Genomic DNA, 20,582 nt, shown 5'->3' with positions numbered 1-20,582 from the left:
TAACTACTAATGTAAGGAGACCAAGTGGATATATTGTGTTCTCTTCCCCCTAGTGTGGCCCAGATCAGGAGCCAATGATAAAATTTTCTAATAAGTTCTAAGTTCGAGAAAGATTCTCCCTCTAGATGCACAATAGGCTCTAGCTTGCGTATGTCAGATTGGGTGTAAGGAGAGGTCATAGCCTAAATGTTAAAATGATGTATGACACTCTTTTTTGTACAATACTTCCTCCTAATATTGCTTAAATTTGAGGTTTGTTCTATATATGTATATACATGCTTTCTCTTCTTAAAACAATTCTTATTTAATATATAGTAAATAGGAGTCCCCCGAGTATTGCTTAAATTTGAAGTTCATCCTATATATGTATATAGCTTCTAGAATTATAATTTAATTATCAATAATTATTAGCTAGATGGTAGGGATTTAACCCCCACAAAATATTCTAGAATATTCTTGGTAGTAGTCACAGATCAAATATTGAAATTTATCTCAAAAGTAGTTATGTCTTTTCTACCCTTCTAATTAAATTGATTAATTAAAAAAATTGTCATATGAACATGAGTTATGGGTTTCTAGGCATGTGGTATTATTAAAGCATGACATGAGCCCATGATATTATAGCAAAGTCTATTTACAAGTTAAAACTCTCCATGGTAAAATGGGGTGGATCTTCTTGGTTAAGAATCTTGTTACACTTGGAGAGTGGAGATTTCAAATTTTTAGGATGTGAACTGTGTAGAAAATTTCCTCGTTTGACGTTTCGAGTGGACACTCCACCCATTAGAAAATTTCCCCACGTTTCGAGTGGACACTCTACCCATCATCAGGGACCAGAAAGCAAGGTAAAATAACCAATTTACCATTGGCAATTTTTGGGGACAACCCATGGTTTTTCCAATGGCATTAGAAATAATATATATATAACCAACCTAGATCCCTCTTAAATTTGAATCTACTAAGAGCAAAGAGGGACCAAATCTCTTGAGGTGCAAACCTCTTTTAGAGTGAAAAGAGATTTGGTCCTTGGTAATTCCAGAGTTAAGATTGATCTAAATCTTTAGAGTGAAAAGAGATTTGATCCTTGGTAGAACTAGAGTTGAGATGGATCTGGGTTGATTTTAATCTTGACAATGTGATATGTATCACGTGGTAAGTGTTTTGATGCTTATTGACTTTTACTAGTTAATTAATTTATATTGTTGTGCTACTTTAATGTATTTTAGATAGGAGTCAGAGTTATGAGGAGAAAATCATGAAAGAAGAGAAACTATTAAACTTAGGGGTAGTCTAACTTATAAGCAAAATAACATTTCTCACCAAAATCTAATAACAAAATTTCAAGAAAAAATGTGATTTTTTGTTGTTTAAAATATATTTTCAAATGCATAAATGGATTCAACATCTTGAAAAACCCTTAGGGTTCTCGAATTCTACATATTAAACAACTTAAACTTGAGTTTTTAAAAATCTTTGACAAATTTTGGTTAAAATTAACCAAAAAAACGATTTGAAAAAGACCATTTCCTCTATAAGTTAGGCCACTCCTTAAACATATATTGTTGTGCTAGTTTAATATATTTTAGATAGGATTCCAAGTTACGAAGAGAAAGACATGAAAAAATAGAAACTAATATGCATATACCAGCCTAGATACATCTTAACTCCAAATCTACCAATCAAATCTCTTTTCACTCTAATGAGCTTTGTATCTCTTAACTCTTGATCTACCAAGTGGGATCAAATCTCTTGAGGTACAAATCTCTTTTCACCTTAAAAAGTTTTGTACCTCAAGAGATTTGATCCTACTTGGTACATCAAGAGTTTATATATATATATATATATATCATTGGGAAAACCATGGGTTATCAAAAGGAAGCCTAAAAACTTCAAATGGTAACTTGACTATTTTACCTCAATTTTATTTTAATTATTATTTTTTTTAGTTTTATTTTATTTTAAACTTAATTTTAATTTTATGTAATTTCACTGAGTCAAAATGTTTAACATGACATACTTAGCTAGAGAGCGCTTCTCAATGCAATAAAATTTGGTTAATAAATATTCTTACGAATGATAAATAATTTTTAACATGTAAAATTTAGGAATTGATAATTTTATTTTAAATTAACGTTGTTAGTTTAATTTCCATAATTACAAGTAAAATATCCAAATCAAATATAATTTTTCAATATTACCTCCAATATTTATATAATTTCATAATAATTTTTTTTGGCTCCACCCACATATATGGTTTAATCATGATTTTTTATTATTTGAAATGTGTTTTTGATTGCATATATGGATTCAACACTGTGAAAACCCTGAAAATTTATAGCGAAAATTTGTGATTTCAAAAATTCTCTACTAGATTTTGAGCAATTTGAACCTGAAAATATGGCTGGAAAAATTCCAAAACTTTAAACCTGAAAATATAGTTGAAAAAATTCCAAAACTTCTAACCTATAGACTACTGGGCATAGTGGGATATAGAATTTGAATTGGTTTAAAAATGGTAATAATTATTCTTTAATAAATTTTATATTATAAAAGGAAAAATTCCATAAATTTCATAGACCAATTTAATTGTCTTATTTCACCATAACTTTAAAAATACTTTATTATTATTACAAGTACACCCATTCTAACTTCAAAAATACATTTATAAGTACACCCATTCTAACTTCAAAAATACATTTATAAGTACACCCATTTGTCATTGGGTGGGAAGGCTTTAAAAATACATTTATAAGTGCACCCATTTGTCATTGGGTGGATGACCTCACATGGGAAGAAACACACAAGGAAAGAAAACAAAACAAATTATTCTAAATATAGCTATAATACATATTGCTTTTTCATATTATTGACCTTGACCCTTTTACTATGATTAAAATCAAACACTTCATTAAAACCTGAAATATGTAGGACGATCCCCGCACGCAATAAGGCTCTCCCATGGATTAGAAAATGCCAGCTCGTGACATGCAGATGATTGATGATTGATTGTGCAGAGGGACACCCACCATTCTAATTATTGTAATTCCGAAGGAAAGGTCCTGAAGGTCTGTTGTGCATACAATGACGATGGCCGATATCAAGGTGATCGGAGTGCTGGGAAGTGGTCAAATGGGGTCGGGAATAGCTCAGCTGGCAGCAGTTGCAGGAATATCAGTGGTGCTCGTCGATTCAAGCGACAGCGCCCTGCAAAAGGGAATGGAGGGAATTCGGTCCTCATTGCAGCGCTTTGTTAAGAAAGGAGAGCTTTCTCAGGTGATTTCCTATTCTTATTCTAGTTAGTTTTCACTATTTTAACTCTTGTATTTTGCTCCACACTGCCATGTGATTTCATTTCTGTGGTCTTATCTTTTGTTTGCTGTTTCATAATTCATCTTCTGCTTGAAGCTTTCTTCAAAAAGATCAGCTGTTCACCAGGAGATGGAATTTTTAGCACAAGATGGAATTTTCCCGAATTCACCTCGTCTCCGGAACCGTTGGCCAACACTAAAATCCATCTGAATTGTTTTTCTTCTACACTGTTCTTTTCCCCTGGTTCGGCCTCTCACTATTACTGTAGAAAAACATACCTTTCAAGCTTTAAAACCATCAATGCCCTGAGAACGTGTAAACAGAGTATAGAAAGTGGAATTTATTCGAGATGCTTATACTATCATTTTGGACGGCAGAAGAGTAAGGTCTCTGAATCCGTGTAACTCAACATCATGACTTCTGATGCAGATGATTCTCTATTCCAGTTATAGTACAGTGAGCGTGAAATTGAGATGGTCAACTTTTAGAGAATATTGTTGAACAAGATCAGAGATTTGTACAAGCCATTTCGACTGTGATCTAATAATCAGTGAATGGAAGATTGGAGTTGTTCTAACTTCCACAGAGCATCAACTTATTAGGAATTGGTCAGAGCTTGAAAAGAAAGGATACTAGAAGCAGGACGTAAAATTCCAATGTGATGCTGGAGCATTGTCGGCCTGTCAAACAGACAAGATCAAATTTGGGCACCAACTAATGGGAAATGAGGAAGAAGGGGTTTTGGACCTTGAAAACCGGTAGAAGAACTAGTCAACAGACAAATTGGAGTTGCCACGTAATCGGTGGTTGAGGTTTCTGCCAGGAAAGCATGAAGACCTAGATTCGTGAAAGACACAAGAGGTCGAGGTTCAGATCCAATGAAAGGCAGTGAAGCTACAGGATTTCTTCCAGAAGAAGGTCAAAGAACAGATAGGGCAATATGGAGGTCTTTAGGGCCTTCATGCAGCTGTCATGTCTTTTGGCTGGGCAATGAGAGGGTATTTCTGCGGGAGTGAGAGAGCAGAAGGTTTTTATAATGGTCAAGTGCCATAGTAATGATTTGTAACAGTTGTAAGCCATAGAAGATCAGAGAGAATGAAGAGTGAGGTTATTAGCTAGCCTATGGAGATTCTGGAAGTGTACTCATAATGCTTTGAAGAATATTTGATTTTGTAAATCGAGGTTCTATTCATTCATCAAAAATAAAGTACATAGATATCAAAATGCAAGTAGTCTCACCCCGACCGGGTTTGTTGACTAAAGCTAGCACCATATGACAAATAAACAGTAGCAAAACTAAAGGAACAATCCACAGCTTGACAGGCCAAAAGCACCAAAAGACAAACAGAACTAGAAGAACACCTGTGACCATGCTCAATCGTCAGAACTAATAGATGCGGGGTTGTCTGGCCTAGTCCCTGGAGGGGGAGGGGGACGATAGGTGCATTGAACATGCTGCTCAAAGTGAGCCATCCACGTTTCCAACTTCTCCATCTATTTAGATAGCAAATTTTGACCACGCCAAACCACCACAATCCTTTTCTTTGACATGGCATTGAAATTAATGCAATTGATTATGCGTAGCGATGACAACCTCGTGTTCTTCCTTCCTGGCCTTATCGTAAACTTCCAGGCGATCCAAAATACACTGGGACAGGTCACGATAGGCCTCAGAGCAACATTGCCGACCAACAACTCCTATATGCCTCAACCAACGATTCTGACCGCGCACACCTCCTCCTACCCCATGCGCCATACTACCCTTCTTTCCATTCTCAGCTGTACGACCACCCCGCACTGCTCTCGCACCACCCCTGCCACCACGGGCTTCTAACGCCGCATGGATCACACCTCCAACAGTTCGATTGCCCTGCGATGGACGCATAGTAACCCTACCCACCAACGCCACCTTTGACTCATTGCTGCACCCTCCCTGGTTGGTCGAAGCTCCCCTCTGCTTGGGCTGGGAATGGGAATTATGCGACACAGGTTGCATGGTGAGGGCCCAGGGATACACCTCTAAGATAGGATCAACAACAAACAACAACACCTCCCGACACCCCATGAACCGCAACAGAGCAAAAGGCAGCCCCGAATTATCCAGCAGACGCCTACTTCTCGGAACTGACGACCACCTCTCTCTAGCCCGGGGAGTTGCAAGCAAACCCACAGATAAGAAATGCGCCAACCAGACTGAGACCTTGCCTTCACCTCTACCAGAGGAAGCGCCTAGGAACAAAGTCTTGACACCAGGGCATAAACACATGAGATACGAACCCAAGCCAATTACCAGCGACAACAGTCGCCTTCAGACCACTTTTCCACCACCGAACCCAATTGTAGCTCTCCTAGTAGTGGGTCTCAGGAATCCAAGGAAAACCCACAAAGAGAGGAGGACTGAGAAGATATCCGACTGACAGGAGACTCAAACACCCTCTCGAACACAGATAACATCCAGGAAGAAATCTAGCATGCAATGCAGGAGTGGGCTCCAAGGCCGACCAAATTACCATGCAAAATTCACTCAAGCCACTGATAAAAGCGAGAAACCAGGTGAAGGGAGAAGAACTTAACGCTTTTGTAAACAGGACTTGGTGGAGGAGACGACGACGATGAAATCTCCACCACTCCTAGACTAACCGAGGGTTGGAGAAACCCGACAGACTAACAGAGATCGGACCACAAACTGCCAACCACCATACTACCACAACAAAATAGCATTCTTGAAACCCGACAAGTGCCATAAACCCACTTCCCTCTCCAGCACACAATTCCAAAGAGAATGAATGAAACTTTGCTCGCAACACCATTAAACTCACCGTACACCATATGATCTGATAACCACCCTATGAGTGATCTCAGTTAAGAATTATTAAATGGAGGTATTACATACTCATGTGTTGGTGTGTGTCTAGGTTATTTAAGCAACGGATCGATTAGATTGCAAATACATAGACACTTGAAATGGAAGACAGCAGAGAAACACAGTAAGCAAATATAAGAACACAAGAAATTAATAAGGAGTTCACCCTATCCTCCAGGGCTACATCTCCGGTCCAACTTTCAGTGGTGGCCTTCTTTTATTGTGTCTTAAAGCAGAGAATTACAAAGAAGGAGCTCAATATGAGTCTCCTGTCACAGGATAGCTTGGCAGGGTGGTTCTTGGATTTCCCAAGCCACTAGAGTACACAGACTCTTGGCCTTACCAACTTTTTGACCTCTTGGGTCTACAATGGAAGGAGCCCAATGTGGTGCTCGGTCCTAACAGATCCCCTTCAGGGATGGCTCGAATTTCTCAAGCCCTCTAGTGCTCGATGCTGCCTTTGGTCAGCTCGACCCTCTGTCTTCTTACTGCTTTTTGCTCTCTCTGTCTGCTTTCTCTGTTCTTCCGTGTGTGTGTCCCTTCTGTTGGTCTGTGCATGGCTTTAAAGCCACTCGAGCTCATGGCTGTTCGATTCCTCTTCCAACTCCGTTAGATCACCTACTACAGCTTCGCTTGGAGTTCCCTGTCTCGGCGTCATCATCAGACTCACAGGGAGTGGCCACTTGTCCTCCTGCGAACTGCGCCAGCTTGCTTCGTCGGTTCGGTTCTTCAGTTATGTCGTGGAATGAGTCATCTGCCACCTTGGCGGTCAAAGCGGACCTCAAATTCTTTTAAATCGCGGCTTAATCCCTCGTTACATCCGGTCTTACTGTCGGGCGCGATAACAACCGTTAGATCTGGATCCCCCAGATCCAACGCCATCCGCTCATTTCGCGCGGTTGACTTGCTCGACCGTTAGCACGCGATGAGCGGCGGTTTTCTCTCTCCTCCACTTGCCATGCGTCGGGCGCTGAGTGGAATCGCTCCATTTTCACCAAATCTGCTTACCGCCCAAGGATGCCCTCGATGAATACCGCCAGTTTTTAGAGCGTGGGTCCCGCCTTAGCCTTTAGCCTTTTTCCCCACGGTTTTCCTGGCTCCCATGTGATCGAGCGCTCGGGGCCCCTCCTTTTCAAGGGTTTTTGCCCTGCAATGCGCGATTAGCGCATCAAAAACTCCCTCTGTTTCCCGATCCGGGCTTCCTAGGGGCTAGTTTCGCCTCCTGCGCAGTCTCCATGGGCCTCGGTTACCGCACTTTGACCGAGGTCCTCGTCGTTCCACGCTGGCTGCCAACTACCACTATTTTAGAGGTGTTTTTGATCGCTGCTCTCAATTCTTTGAAGTCTGTCCTGACTTGGTATAGCCATGGTTCTTTTGATTATTCTTTATGGATCCAATTCGGATCACCATACGTAATGGGAGGATAGGATAATTGTCCTCCTTACCATCCGCCGAATGTACCCATTCATAGCACACGCATCTGGCAGGCCTTGATGTTCGTCACTCCCATCGGGGAATGCTTTGAAGAATATTGAAATGATGTTAAGAGTGATTTTTATGCCCCAGGAGGATTTTCCACTATAATTCCATTGTTCAAATTGTGAAGTTTTGATAGTTATGTTGCTTATTTGTGGTTGCACTGAGAGGCGCTCTCCAACCCAGTAAGGAAGAGATGTTGTAAGGTTATGTTATGTTGTGTAAACATTTTGACTAGGTCAAATTACATACCAATAAAAATAAAATACAATTAAAAAAATAAATAAAATATAAAAATAAATTTAATAATCATAATTATTAATTACAATATTTTGATGGGTCAAATTACATAAAAATAAAAATAAAAATAAAATAAAATTACTAATTATAATTATCAATTATTAATAAAATTAATAATTATAATTATCAATTATTAATAATTAAACCAACCTAGATCCATCTTAACTCTGTATCTACCAAGGGCCAAGAGGGATCAAATGTTTCGAGGTGCAAACTTGTTTTAGAGTGAAAAGAGATTTGATCCGTCTCGGCGCTTGGTAAATCTGGAGTTAAGATGGATCTACGCTGGTTGTATGGCACATGTATTGTTCTTGCCATTGTAATGGTTATGTAAAGTGGATGCTTGTCCGTAAGTGTTGCCAGCAAGTCTCTCTTTCCATTTGGGCTAGTGCTTGCCAACCTCAAGGGAGTGTCTAGCAAGATAATGACTGTTTGACCAGCAAGTTAGTGGCCAAACAAGGGTTTAAACATTCTTAAGTTTAATGTGTGAAATGGTCCTTTGCAAATCAGCTTCTTATATGGAAAAAATAGAGTAAGAAGAAAGTGTATTGAAGTAACTAATTGCTCAAATAAATAGCTGAAATAACTCTTTATATATTCCGCAGAATACCACTGAATCAAACAAACCAGAGTGAGTGGATCAAAACTAAATTTTATTTCGCAAGAGCCAAAAGGTTGGCTGCACCGAGATGACTATCATCGAACTTGAAGACAATGATATCCTGAGACAGATAATAACAGCTAGAAGAGAGACAAGAATGATGGAGAGAAGGGAGGAGGATACTTGCTTTGCTCAAGAAAATTCAAGTTGTAAGGTTGGCCCTTTCCCTATATTTATAATAATTTACCCCCTGCAATTCATATTAAGAGAAACAAAAGGTCGAATTCTTCATTAATGGTCACTGATGCACATGGTTGGTCGAACTAAACTCTGACTATAGAAGAAATTGTGTTAAGTGTCCATTGCTTGACTTTTTTTTCCGAGGAAAAAATCCGTAATTTATATTCATAATGAAATAAATTACATGTTGTAGATGCTTAGAGCATATGCAGATAGCTGTCCATGAGGAGGACAATTACAATAAAAAAGGAAAAATAAAATAAAAAATAACAAAAACAGCAAGCCTATACTTTTCTGCCCTTCTTCTTCTCCACCCTACGCCAACCCTGAGAGTCAGGAGGGGGTACAATGATGGCCTGCAGGTTCTCCTGTGTGTTCAATGGAAGTTCTTTGTCGGATTCTGATCCTTCAGATCCATGAGTTCTTTTTATGCCACTAACTTCCAGCTGTGGTTCTTGATGCTGGTGAATATTGTTTGGCCCCATTTGAGGGTCTGGGGCATTGGCATCCTGTGTACAATTCTGTTCCATATGTATATCAGGTTCCTCTTGGTTCTCTGTATGTTCTGTCTGTCTATCCTCTTCTTCCATCAGATCTGTATGCTGCCACCCTTTGGGCTTTTTTTGCTGTTTCTTGTTTCCTTTGGGGTTCTTTCTGGCCAGTGGGCAAGTATATTGGAGGTGTCATGTTTGCATGCATCTGCGGCATCTGAATGCAGTGTTCTCATAGTCAAGGGGTTGAGTCCTCAGAGTGTTGTTATAGTTCAATGTAATATGATCAGGCAACCCCTGACTCAGGTCCACTTCAACGCAAATTCTGGCGAATGAGAAGATTCCTCTGCTAACTCTGTCTTCATCAATTTTTAGGAATTTCCCCAAGGAATTTCCAATGGCAGATAATACTATATGATGCCAGAAGTGTAATGGGAGGTTATGAAGCCTCACCCAAACAGGCATTGTTGAAATTTTCATAGTGTTTGCATCAAAATCAGCGAACCAGGGGGTAATAAAAAGGCCAGCATTGCCCCAAAACCAAGGCCCCTCATTGATGATACTATCCCGTTCTTCTTCTGTGTGGAAACTAACAATAAAAAATCCTTTTGAACATAGGTGTATATCACAGTCTGGTGTCCAGCAGGAGTAAATCCATTGATGTAGAGCATCGGATTTTGGCCAGAATCCATTAAATCTACATATGACAACATTTTTAGAGAGTTCAGTGTGAAGATCAGTTACCTCTGGCATAGTAACTTGGAGCATTGGGGATTCCAGTTTTTGTTCCACTATATAGGGACCTGGTTGCTCTGGTGTTGACACTGATTTGTGCTGCATTTTTTCTTTCCCCTTGACTGCATCTCGAAAGGAGCTTGGAGTCTTTGAGCTGGATCCGTTGCATCCTCCGCGCAGTCTCAGATTAAGAAAAATGGTTGTATCATGACAGATCCCATATTCCTGTAGGGTGAGATGGTCCTGTAGACTACGGCTTGTACAAATCAGGTTCTGGTCTTTTGTGGGTATTCGAAGTTGGTTCTGTATTTCCTTTTTTAACTCTTGTATGTTTAACCCCATGCTGAGTCTCATACAGTGGTGGCTGCCCCCTGTTAATTTGATGAAGATTTGGATCCAATCTTCACCCAGGCAGTATGATTCAACCACATTGTGGCAAAGCTCCAGTGGTTTGGTTGTTTTCTGTAAAAAACCCATCGCTCCCCTGTTATTTTTATTTTGTCCGCCCCATGGGGCCTCCAAATCTGGTTTATAAGGGTCATTTTTGGAGTACTCTGTCACTGCTCCCAGATTTAATGGGTCCTCTATAGTCAGCCCCCTTACATTTATACTGGGCTTCCTCTGTCCCGTTGTTAACCAGGATGCCGCGCGTCCCTCGTCACATTTCCACTCGCACTCCGGCTTGAGGGAGGTAGTTCTTGTGCCAGGCCAAGTCTCAGACCATACAGGCTGTGGTGTGTCGATTTTGTTTCTAGGCGGGCCGAAAAACCAAGCAGCCGCCTCTCGGATCCGCATCTGTGGGTTAATTCATGTTTCACGCCCAAGTAATGGGTTCTGGTAGATATTGATCCGGCCGAGAAGCCCAGGATCTTGCTGGTAAGAATATGGCAGAAAAAACCCAAATTGCGAAAACGAAAATTGCAAAAATACCTCTGCCGGGCGTGGTTCTTTGTTCAGCAAAAGGGGAACATCTACCGGCCAGCACATATTCTCTACCAAACTGTAGTGACCCATGGGGAGGGTCTCTGCGAACAGGAGGGAGAAAGACGCCATTGTGTTGCAGAGCTCCGGTCGTGGTCACAAGTAGTTCACTTTCCAATACCCCCATTGCTTGACTTGAACTGAAGAATCTCCAAGTTGTCATGTGCTAAAAATATCTATGAGCACAAATATAGCTAATTGTACTTGGGTAAAATGTTCCTTGAAGTATTATTGGAAATTTTTTTCCATGATAAAAGTATCCCAAGGCAATTTCATCTAGGTCGAGTTGCCTAATTTTGCTTCCCAAGGCAATTTCATCTAGGTCGCAATTATCTAGGTCGAGTTACCTAATTTTGCTTCAAGCAATTAGACTTGGCTAATTTTTGTTCCTCATCATCTTCAGCAGTTCAACTTGGTATAATTTTAGAAGGTTTAATTGGTATGCTTTTTCATTCTGAAAAAAAGGAGTATATTAAGGAGAAAATATAGAAAAATGGGAGATGAAAATGGAGAGAAATTAGGGGGATAAAGGAGTAGGAGCAAGAGGGAAAATAGGAGAAAGGAACATACTAGGAGAGAGAATATTATGTGAGAGGAAAACAAACTTGCCTTTATTTCCCTGTCACACTCATGTGCAGCGTGCTCTGCGACTTCACCAATGTCTCATATGAACTCTTGCCACTTGTCCACTCACAACTGCTGCCATGTGTCAACTTCTCAGATTGTCACATCATGCTGCTAAAAACAGACATGCCAAAAATAACAATCCCCAAAAAATAAGAAAAAGTAGAAAATACCTGAAATAGAGGGGGGACCATGCCACATATAGTAAGCCTAAAATAGGCATTGCTAAAAATCACAATGTAAACTACATGCCCACAATATTATACTTATCAGAATCTGATGTGGAACCCAAATATGATGTTGGCACTTCCATGCAAAGACTGCAAAAAATAGAAATATCTTATATTCTAATGAAACTACCCTCATCAAACTCAGAACATAATGGGGAGTCTGAATATGTAATCAAACCTGACTTGCGACCACTGCTAAAAATAGAAAGTCCTTAAAATCTCATGAAATCACACTCATTGGATTTGCCTTTTAGTAAGGAATCCAAATTTGCAAAAATTTCCTATTTGTTACTTCTAGCGAGCAAACCAAGGCATAAGACTGCTTGATCTTATAATTAACCTTTTAACTATCAATAGACATGTGGCCGTTTGTAAGAAATGAGATGTAAATCAGGTTGTTTCAGATTCTAATTTTGGTGATGGGTGCTGTTTTGAAGCTGAAAAACAGCTGATTTACAAGAACCTTCCCAGGTTGAAAGGAGGGCTCTGGAGATGATATAGGGTATAAAGGAGGGCGGAGGTATTGGGAATGGATCAGAAAGATGTTGCTGGTTTAACGAATAGAACAATAAAAAGCGAACCAAAATGACACTATACTAAATTGGAAGATGTGAGGGAAGATAGTACTTCAATAGCCTAGAGAAGAAAGACTGAGGTAGATCAATGTACAAAGGTAAGATACTAAGAAGGTAGTTGAACAGGTAAGTTATGCATTTTTGTTTGCTGTTTTGAATTCTCTTGAACCACATTTTTATGATGAAACAAAGGGAAAAGATGAATAAGGGAAGGCCATGGAGGTTGAACTTGATGTGCTCATCAAGAATGATGAAACCTTTGCACCTACGGTAGATTTAGTAACTTTCAGTTTGGTTTTAGCCCTGATAACACCATCAGCTGGAGGATTTATCATATGGACATAAAGAATACCTTCCTCAACAGTGACTTGGATGAAGAAGTTTGTTTGAATTAGCCACAAGGATTTCAGGCAGGTCGGTTATGCCTACCTACAGGTTTAAATCAGACCCCAGGGGTTGTAAAAAGTTTGACAAACATTATTACTCAGGTGTAGAATTTTGGCAGGCTGACAATTGTGATCTTGTTTTCTAAACAAGGTGCCAAAAATTTGCTAGAAAAGTTTCTTATGATACTGGTAAATCAGCATCTGCACTTATGGAGGCTAAGCTGAAATTTGCAGCCAAGAATGACCCAAAACCTCATGTGCTCCCCCCTCTTCCCTGGATTATCTGGATGGAGACTGGCTCAACTGCCAGCCACAATAGCGTTTGCTAACCCCAAGGGATTCAACTGGATTTGGATCAGTGACCGTTGGATCCCCATCAGCAACATGCCATGGGTGGATGGTTTACCAGTTGAGCTAACCTTGGGGCTACTAGGCTGGATATATGTCTTACAGTCAGTCATGTTTCACACTTTATGACAGCACTAAAAGCTGTTTATTTGAGCAAAGCTAAGAGAATCTTGTGATATATATAGGTGACATTGGATTATGGATTGTGTACAACATAACAAGACTTGCTAGATATGGATGTTCGTCATCACTTTAGTCAGCAGCTGATTTGAAGTGGGGAGATTAAGCTACAATATTATGCAATTTGGGAACTGACTACAGATATCTTCATCAAAGCATTTGGTCCAAATAAGTTTGTAAAAAGTAGCAATAAATGCTTGTATTCAGAGAGGGTATTGAATGCCGTTTTATATATGATGGTCATGTTGTATGTTTGTTTACTTTACATTTTAATATTAGAGTTAGTACATAGGATAGTAATAAATCAAGTCAACAAACATGACTTTAATAAAAATACAACCATGACTTTAATAAAAATACATAAGTTACTTTAATTATGGTAATTCGGTTGTTGGTCATTTCTCTAGTGTGGACATCTTTGTGTGTTCATTATTATAATACAATGCGAACTCTTTCTTCTCTGCAATTATGTCTATACAGGCTACATGATAGCTGATTTTTATAGGTGAGAGTGGACACGCTCGCTTGACTCCTATGGTACTGTTTATGTAACAAATCTCCTCCTAATCCCACCCCAAACACAAGTTAGAAGGAGGTGGTCACTATGATGACCCAAGATCCATGGTAGTGTTATGGAAATGGGGTCTAAAAATTTTGATCTTCAAAACTTCAAATGGACGACATTGTTGTATTTGTCTCGTCGAGAAGATTCCGGTGATATAAATTTTGTCTGGATCTGTCTCTGAATCGAAAGATATGACTTTTTAATGTTGAACTAGTCAATTAGTGCCATGTCATTGATGAGCTCTAGTATTGCAGCAAGAATGCTGCAACTCCCAAGTCTACCAACTTTAATTTATCAATCCGGGATTCGTACAAACTTAAGAGGTGGCAATACTGTATGCACAGTAAGCTAGGTTCTACATAAACTGCTATGAGGTAGTGAGTCAAACTAAAGTGTACAGAGACCATTTGGCAAACTGAATCTAAATTTTTACAAGAAAAGAAAATATTGCGTGAGAGGAAATTCTAATGTAATTGCAAGGGATTAAATACTTGGAATAAAAACCCTAATCTATTGCAAAAACAAATGACAGAGAAATAAACCTAGTCTAGCTGAATAAAGTAAATGACATGGAATCAACCCTAAACTACTGCATCCAAAGTAAATGCTAGTTACAAGCTTGAACAAATGCTTCAAGAAATAACAATGTAAACTATTCCTAGACAACAAAGTCTCCTACCCTGCACTGAGAACAGTTACGTATATGGATCTGTCTTAATATAACTTTTATAACTTTAGTAGTGTTCTTGTTGGATGTTTTGTATGCCATTGAATAATGTCTTACTTTTGCTAACCCAAACCTTCATCTAGTTGCATTCAGGTATGTGAAAAAGTATATAATCCTCAGCTATGGTCTGTTTATATTTTTTTCGTTGGCAAAATATATATTGCTATAAAATAAATTAAGATTTCAAGTTGTAAGCTTTGTGGAAGGACCTGATTGATTTCATGAAATAAAAGTTTTCATTTAATCTTTGTTCCACACTATTAACGTCTCTTTGTGTTTTCAGATAAAGCAAACTCAGATTGTGAAAATTTTGAAACTAGAGGACACTAAACTTTAAACAGTTTCAGAAAAAATGATATGGTGAAATTAGATTTTAATATTTGGCCAAATTTTGGTAAGAAAAAGTGCCGTCCAAAAGAACTAGAGTTAAATTCTATTCGAGGCACATAATACAAATTCAAAAATGGCTTCCCTTAGAATATAGAAGTATTTTCATAATACATATTCATGGTGATACATAGTTTCTCAATCTTCTGTTTCCAATCCAACAGATAAAACATTTGCAACCGTAGTTCACAGGATCATTAATCATGTGAAACTTTAGCAATTCTTTGGCTGGCAACTTAACTTTTGAAATATCTATAGGTTTCAGTGAGTGCTGACATTTTTGTATACACCGAAGTAAAACCTTTCTCCCATATATGCAGGAAGCAGCAAATGATGCACTGGCAAAAGTAAAGCACACAACATCGCTAAAAGAAATGAGCTCTGCAGATGTCATAATTGAGGCCATTGTGGAGAATGAAGATGTAAAGAAGAATGTTTTTTCTGAGTTGGATCGTATTATAAAGCCACACACAATATTAGCATCTAATACTAGTTCTATCTCTATCAACCGTCTAGCTTCTGCAACCCGACGCCCTCATCAGGTTTGAATTGTCAAAAACCTCTCAGCGTTTTTATGTGCTTAACTTGAAGCAACGAGATTTCAAGTTAGAAGCTTCATTTTTTGGATGATGAATTTGCTAGTTTATGCTATTCTGCTTCATTTCCTTATGACTTAGAAGTCGGTGGTCAATGTTCAGTTGTTATTTTTTATGCTATAATTATGTGGTTGCTGCTAGCTAACTTTCTATTGATTGTGTGTTTACTGCTTTTGACTTGCATTAAAAAATTTGCTTAGAAGAAAAGTGATAACTATTGTTGTTTGAAATTGCCAGGAATTGAGTTTATTGACAAGGCAACTCTACAGCCATATAATTTTAATAGACATTGTACTTGTAAATGTATGTCTCATATTCAAAATGTGCATAGAGAAGACTGATGAGTCCTAATCTGGTGGATGTATCCAAATATGCATACTCTCCCTTGTACCTTATTCCATTGTCACTTGTCTTTTATGGGTGACTTACTCTAAATTGATCACTCACCCAACTATGTCTTTTATATTTGTTCTTCTTTCTGATTTTCCCACTTAGCAAATATTGCTAAGTGAAAATACAATTTTGCTCAATTTTGACATTTTTGATTTTCAACTTAGGGAAAGTGGGTTGGAGGACTCCACTTGCAATTTTTGGCTAAGAAAGGCTCCAACATAGGGGAAGAGAGGCAAATTGAACTCTTAGTGGATGGTGGGGCCACCCCAAAAGGGAAATACACACCCCTTAGACAATTCACACTTTTGGAGGGAGAAAGTCAAGAGGGGGTCAATGCATGGGACCCACATGGAGAAAAGGAAGCTCAAGGATAAATAGGAGAAGCATGCATCATTTTGGGGCTTTTGAACATTTGAAAAACAAACTTACCTAGCATGCTTGAGTTGTTGAGCCAAGTTTGTAAGTGTTGTTTAGCCCACGAGATTTCCAAGGGGAAATCTTAACTCTTCCTTCGGTGGACTTCGAGTGCCACCCTAGGGGAGCCATTGTTGCATTGTGGAGCTGTTCCGGAGGTATTTCTATAGGTGAATTCGTGGCATTCTGGAGTAGTTTGGGAGTAGAGAGGGACTACACATTCCTGGGGAGAGTGAGCTACAGAGCAACATCATTTCCGGGAATTTAGGAGCAAATTCCCTTGGGGATTAGCAACAATTTTGCAAGGGTTTGTCTGATGGTTGGAGGGGCTACACTACAAGCCGAGTTTTCTTCATCTGGGCTAGCGCAGAAGTGATTGGACTAGGCTTGCGCAGTCCCTTTGTGAGGGCTCATTCCGGGAGTTTGGAGCTGAGTTGGCGTGGAGGCACAAGGAAAATTTTGGGAGAAGGTTACTCAACATTTTGGAGGACTTGGGAAGCAAAATTTCCTGGGGGTTCGAATTACCCAACTGGTTGAGGAGCACGCTAAAATTGGGGTGAATTTTGGAGATTGGAACCAGGCCCAACCCTTTCTGGGTCTTTGTGGGTTTCTTGAGGAGAGGCCAAGGCTAATTTCTCAGAATTTTCTGAGCACTCTAGAGGGGCCAAACAACAACTTTTTTCCAGCCAACGATTGTAGATTTCCAGGGCCAACGCATAAATTGAAGGGGATGTACTTCCTAGCAGTTGGGAAACACAATTTCTCACCTGGTGTTGTCAAGCTTGCTTTAGCAAGCCCAGGTGCACATGTTCCATTCAGATTTGTACTTTCCTCTTACATATATAATAAAATGGCTCAAATTTGTGCAGTTTTTGGTTGAATTTGTGGGTCACTTATTGCATGTTGGATTTTATGTGTTGCATGTAATTTTTTTTATTGTTTATCATTCTATTTCCTAGTAGGAATATTACAGTGGTATCAGAGCTCTGGTCTTAGCTTAGTTGTGGGGATATTTCTATGATCACAAAGGAAAAGCAAAACGTTACCTATTGGAGGCAGAGGTATAGGAGATGGGAGACGGAGTTGGAGATCACACCTGATACTGAGACCCTAGAATAGGCGGTAGAGGAAATTGACATGGGGGAGCCCAAGAGAAAAGAGGAGGCAACTTTCAATTGCCTCTTGAGAGCCCTGAATGACTTAGCCAGGGGTAAGAAGGAGATGTTGGAAGAGATTAAGTAACAGAACTGGGACAAGGGCATTCACCGAGATTTCTTGTTTGGGGAAACTCCAGGGGTTTCCCACCAGTATGACCACCATTCCCCCTTGACTCACCCACACACTTTCAGTGGGCCAACCAGGACTATGTTGCCCACATTTTTGCCCTCAGGAGCAGGTGAGTAGGCTGGTCGGGATGATATGCCTATGGGAGAATACTGTCGGGAGTGGCAGTCTATGGGGGAGGATTTTCGAGCTGCACTGTCAAGCAGAATGAAAAGGGCAAGGGCGCAGGGGGCTCAGGCATGCAGAATTCAGAGTTGCAGCGTACTATTGGGAGGATGTATCTCCCCACTTTTGATGGGTCATCCAAGTGCATGGCTAGGGCATGGGTAGAGAAGTTGGACACATACTTTCAACTTAGTCGGATGATTGAGGTGGAAGCCATTAAAATGGCTACTCTGCACTTGGAGGGAGCAACACATGATTGGTGGTTCCATGGGTTGACCACGCTAGGGCATGCCAGTGTGACCTCCTATGAGGACTTCACACAGAGGGTTGCGCAGTGTTTTGATAGGAGAGATCCAAAGGCACATTTCAGAGAGCTGACACAACTCAGATAGACAGGCAACCCAGAGCACTACATATCGGAGTTTTTGAGGGTATTAGTGATGGTGCTGGACTTATCAGATGTTAGGAGGGTCTATACCTTTGTTGAGGGCTTGGTTGAGCCACTGCACGGGTTAGTGAGGTCTCTTTGGCCCACCACTGTATAGGAGGCAATATCTTGCACCAGGGATTTGCAGGACACAATTCCCAAGGCTAGGGCACCAGTTCCACCATGAGTTCCTTTCCCACAAAGGGGCTGTGACACTAGGCCTCCACCACAACGAGATATTCAGGGGCGTGGGTAGTTGGATGATGAGACCCGGAGAGAGCTCCATAGGAGGAAGTTGTGCTTCACTTGCCAGGAGCCATGGGCACTAGGGCACAGGTGCATCAAGGGCAAGGCCCACTACATAGAGATGTTTTTTGATAGTGAGCCGGAGGATGAGGTAGAGCAGGAGATGGGCACTGGTGATGATGAGCCGTAGGCGACAGAAGGAGGAGGAGGAGGAGGCCCACCACCCCCACCAGGAGGAGCTCCTTTCTTGCTGGAAATAGGAGTTATCGCTTCACTTTGGGGAGTGCCAAAGTACCTTACTTTGAGGATCAGGGGCACAGTGTAGGGACAACGTGTTTCGGTGCTAGTAGACAATGGGGCAACCCACAATTTCATAGATGCCCAGATGGTGGAGAGGAGAGACATATGCACAGAGTCCTTTGAGGGCTTCTTCATATTGGTGCTGGGAGACTGTACCATGCAGTGTTCTAGATACCTTCCCAGGATGACAGTGGTGATGGGGAACTATTCGATGACAGACTTTGTGGTTGACGTTCCAGACACCAATGTGGTGCTTGGTGTTAAGTGGCTCTACTCTTTGGGGCGTATTACCACTGATTGGAAGAAATTGTAACTAGAGTTCACACGGCCAGATGGGAAGCCAATTTTGTTGAGAGGCATGCACTCATATCCCCCATAGACAATGTCAACACATAGGATGGAGGTAGACTTGAGACATGGGGATATAGAGTGGGTTCTAGAGCTCAGGATATTTGATGTAGGGGGCGGGCCCAAACCACCACACCCGGACATCTAGGCCATTCTAGATAGTTACCCAACAGTATTCAGAGACATCCCATTGGGGCGGCCACCTGACAGGGGGTTTGAGCACACTATTGAGCTAGATCCAGGGGTACAAGCAGTCATCACAACCCCATACAAGCATCCCAAGGCCTATCGGGATGAGATTGAGCGAGCTATCCAGGAGTTGCTAGCATTGGGGCACATTAGGCCTAGCTCTAGCCCCTTCGCTTCATCAGTTGTTCTGGTGAAGAAGAAGGATGGTACGTTGCGGATGTGCATTGACTACTGGGCCCTTAATAAGACACTGAAGAACCGGTACCCCATTCCCCGCATAGATGAGCTTATGGATGAGCTTAGAGGAGCTAAGTACTTCTCTAAGATAGACTTACGTTCGAGGTACCATCAGATTTGGGTGAGGGATCAAGATATCCCTAAGACAACTTTCAGATGTCACTATGGCCATTTTGAGTTCTTGGTTATGCCCTTTGGGCTGACCAACACACTTGCTACCTTCCAGTCCTGCATGAACCATGTGTTTCACAAGTAGTTGCATAGGTTCGTGCTGGTGTTCTTTGACGACATATTGATTTACAACAGGACATGGGAGGAGCACCTACAACATATAAAGGAGGTGCTTCGTATTTTGGAGGGGCAACAATTTTATGCGAAGCTATCCAAGTGTGAGTTTGGGTTGACTAAGATGCTTTACTTGGGGCACATTATTAGAGAGGATGGAGTGTAGGTGCATGAGGAGAGGATTAGAGCCATCCGGGACTAGCCGGTTCCCTGGAATGTGACTGGGTTGAGGGGGTTTGCGGGCAATTGCACATATTATAGGAAGTTCGTAAAGGGCTTCTCACATCTAGCGGCGCCCCTCACAGATCTGACTAAGAAGGGGGCATTCGCATGGACAGATAGGACGTAGGCAACATTTGAGCACCTCAAGGAGGTGATGAGTTGTTGTCCGGTGTTGGCCTTGCCTGATTTTACACAACCAATCACCTTGGAGTGTTATACATCAGGTGAGGGCATTGGTGCAGTGTTGTCATAGGGAGGCCACTCGATAGCTTTTGAAAGTCGGAAGCTCCTTAGTCATGAGAGGCTATATTCTATCTATGACAAGGAGATGTTGGCCATTATGCATGCATTGGCCAAATTCTGACAATACTTTGTGGGCAACAGGTTTAGAGTGAAGACTGATCATAACATTTTTTGCCATTTTTTGGAGCAGAAGGGCCTCAATGAGAGGCAACAGA

At 40.7% G+C, this 20,582-nt stretch overlaps 1 protein-coding gene across 1 annotated transcript in view; it reads left to right on the top strand.

The window, feature by feature from the left end:
• Nucleotides 1-2,919: 2,919 nt before the first annotated feature.
• LOC149250247 (3-hydroxyacyl-CoA dehydrogenase family protein) overlaps nt 2,920-20,582 on the top strand; it is a 135,210-nt gene continuing 117,547 nt past the window's right edge. Inside the window, exons 1-2 of the mRNA XM_089458991.1 lie at nt 2,920-3,273; nt 15,339-15,560. Coding sequence (XP_089315117.1) covers nt 3,082-3,273; nt 15,339-15,560 — 414 coding nt within the window. The 5' untranslated portion in view covers nt 2,920-3,081. The remainder of the gene's footprint in view (nt 3,274-15,338; nt 15,561-20,582) is intronic.

This window comes from Pinus tabuliformis, chromosome 7 (assembly GCF_031772625.1).
Source record: "Pinus tabuliformis cultivar Carrire ecotype Pingquan chromosome 7, CPIR1, whole genome shotgun sequence".
Classification (NCBI taxonomy): domain Eukaryota; kingdom Viridiplantae; phylum Streptophyta; class Pinopsida; order Pinales; family Pinaceae; genus Pinus; species Pinus tabuliformis.
The sequence above is the reverse complement of the archived record's forward strand: the minus strand, read 5'-3'. Positions and strand labels throughout refer to the sequence as shown.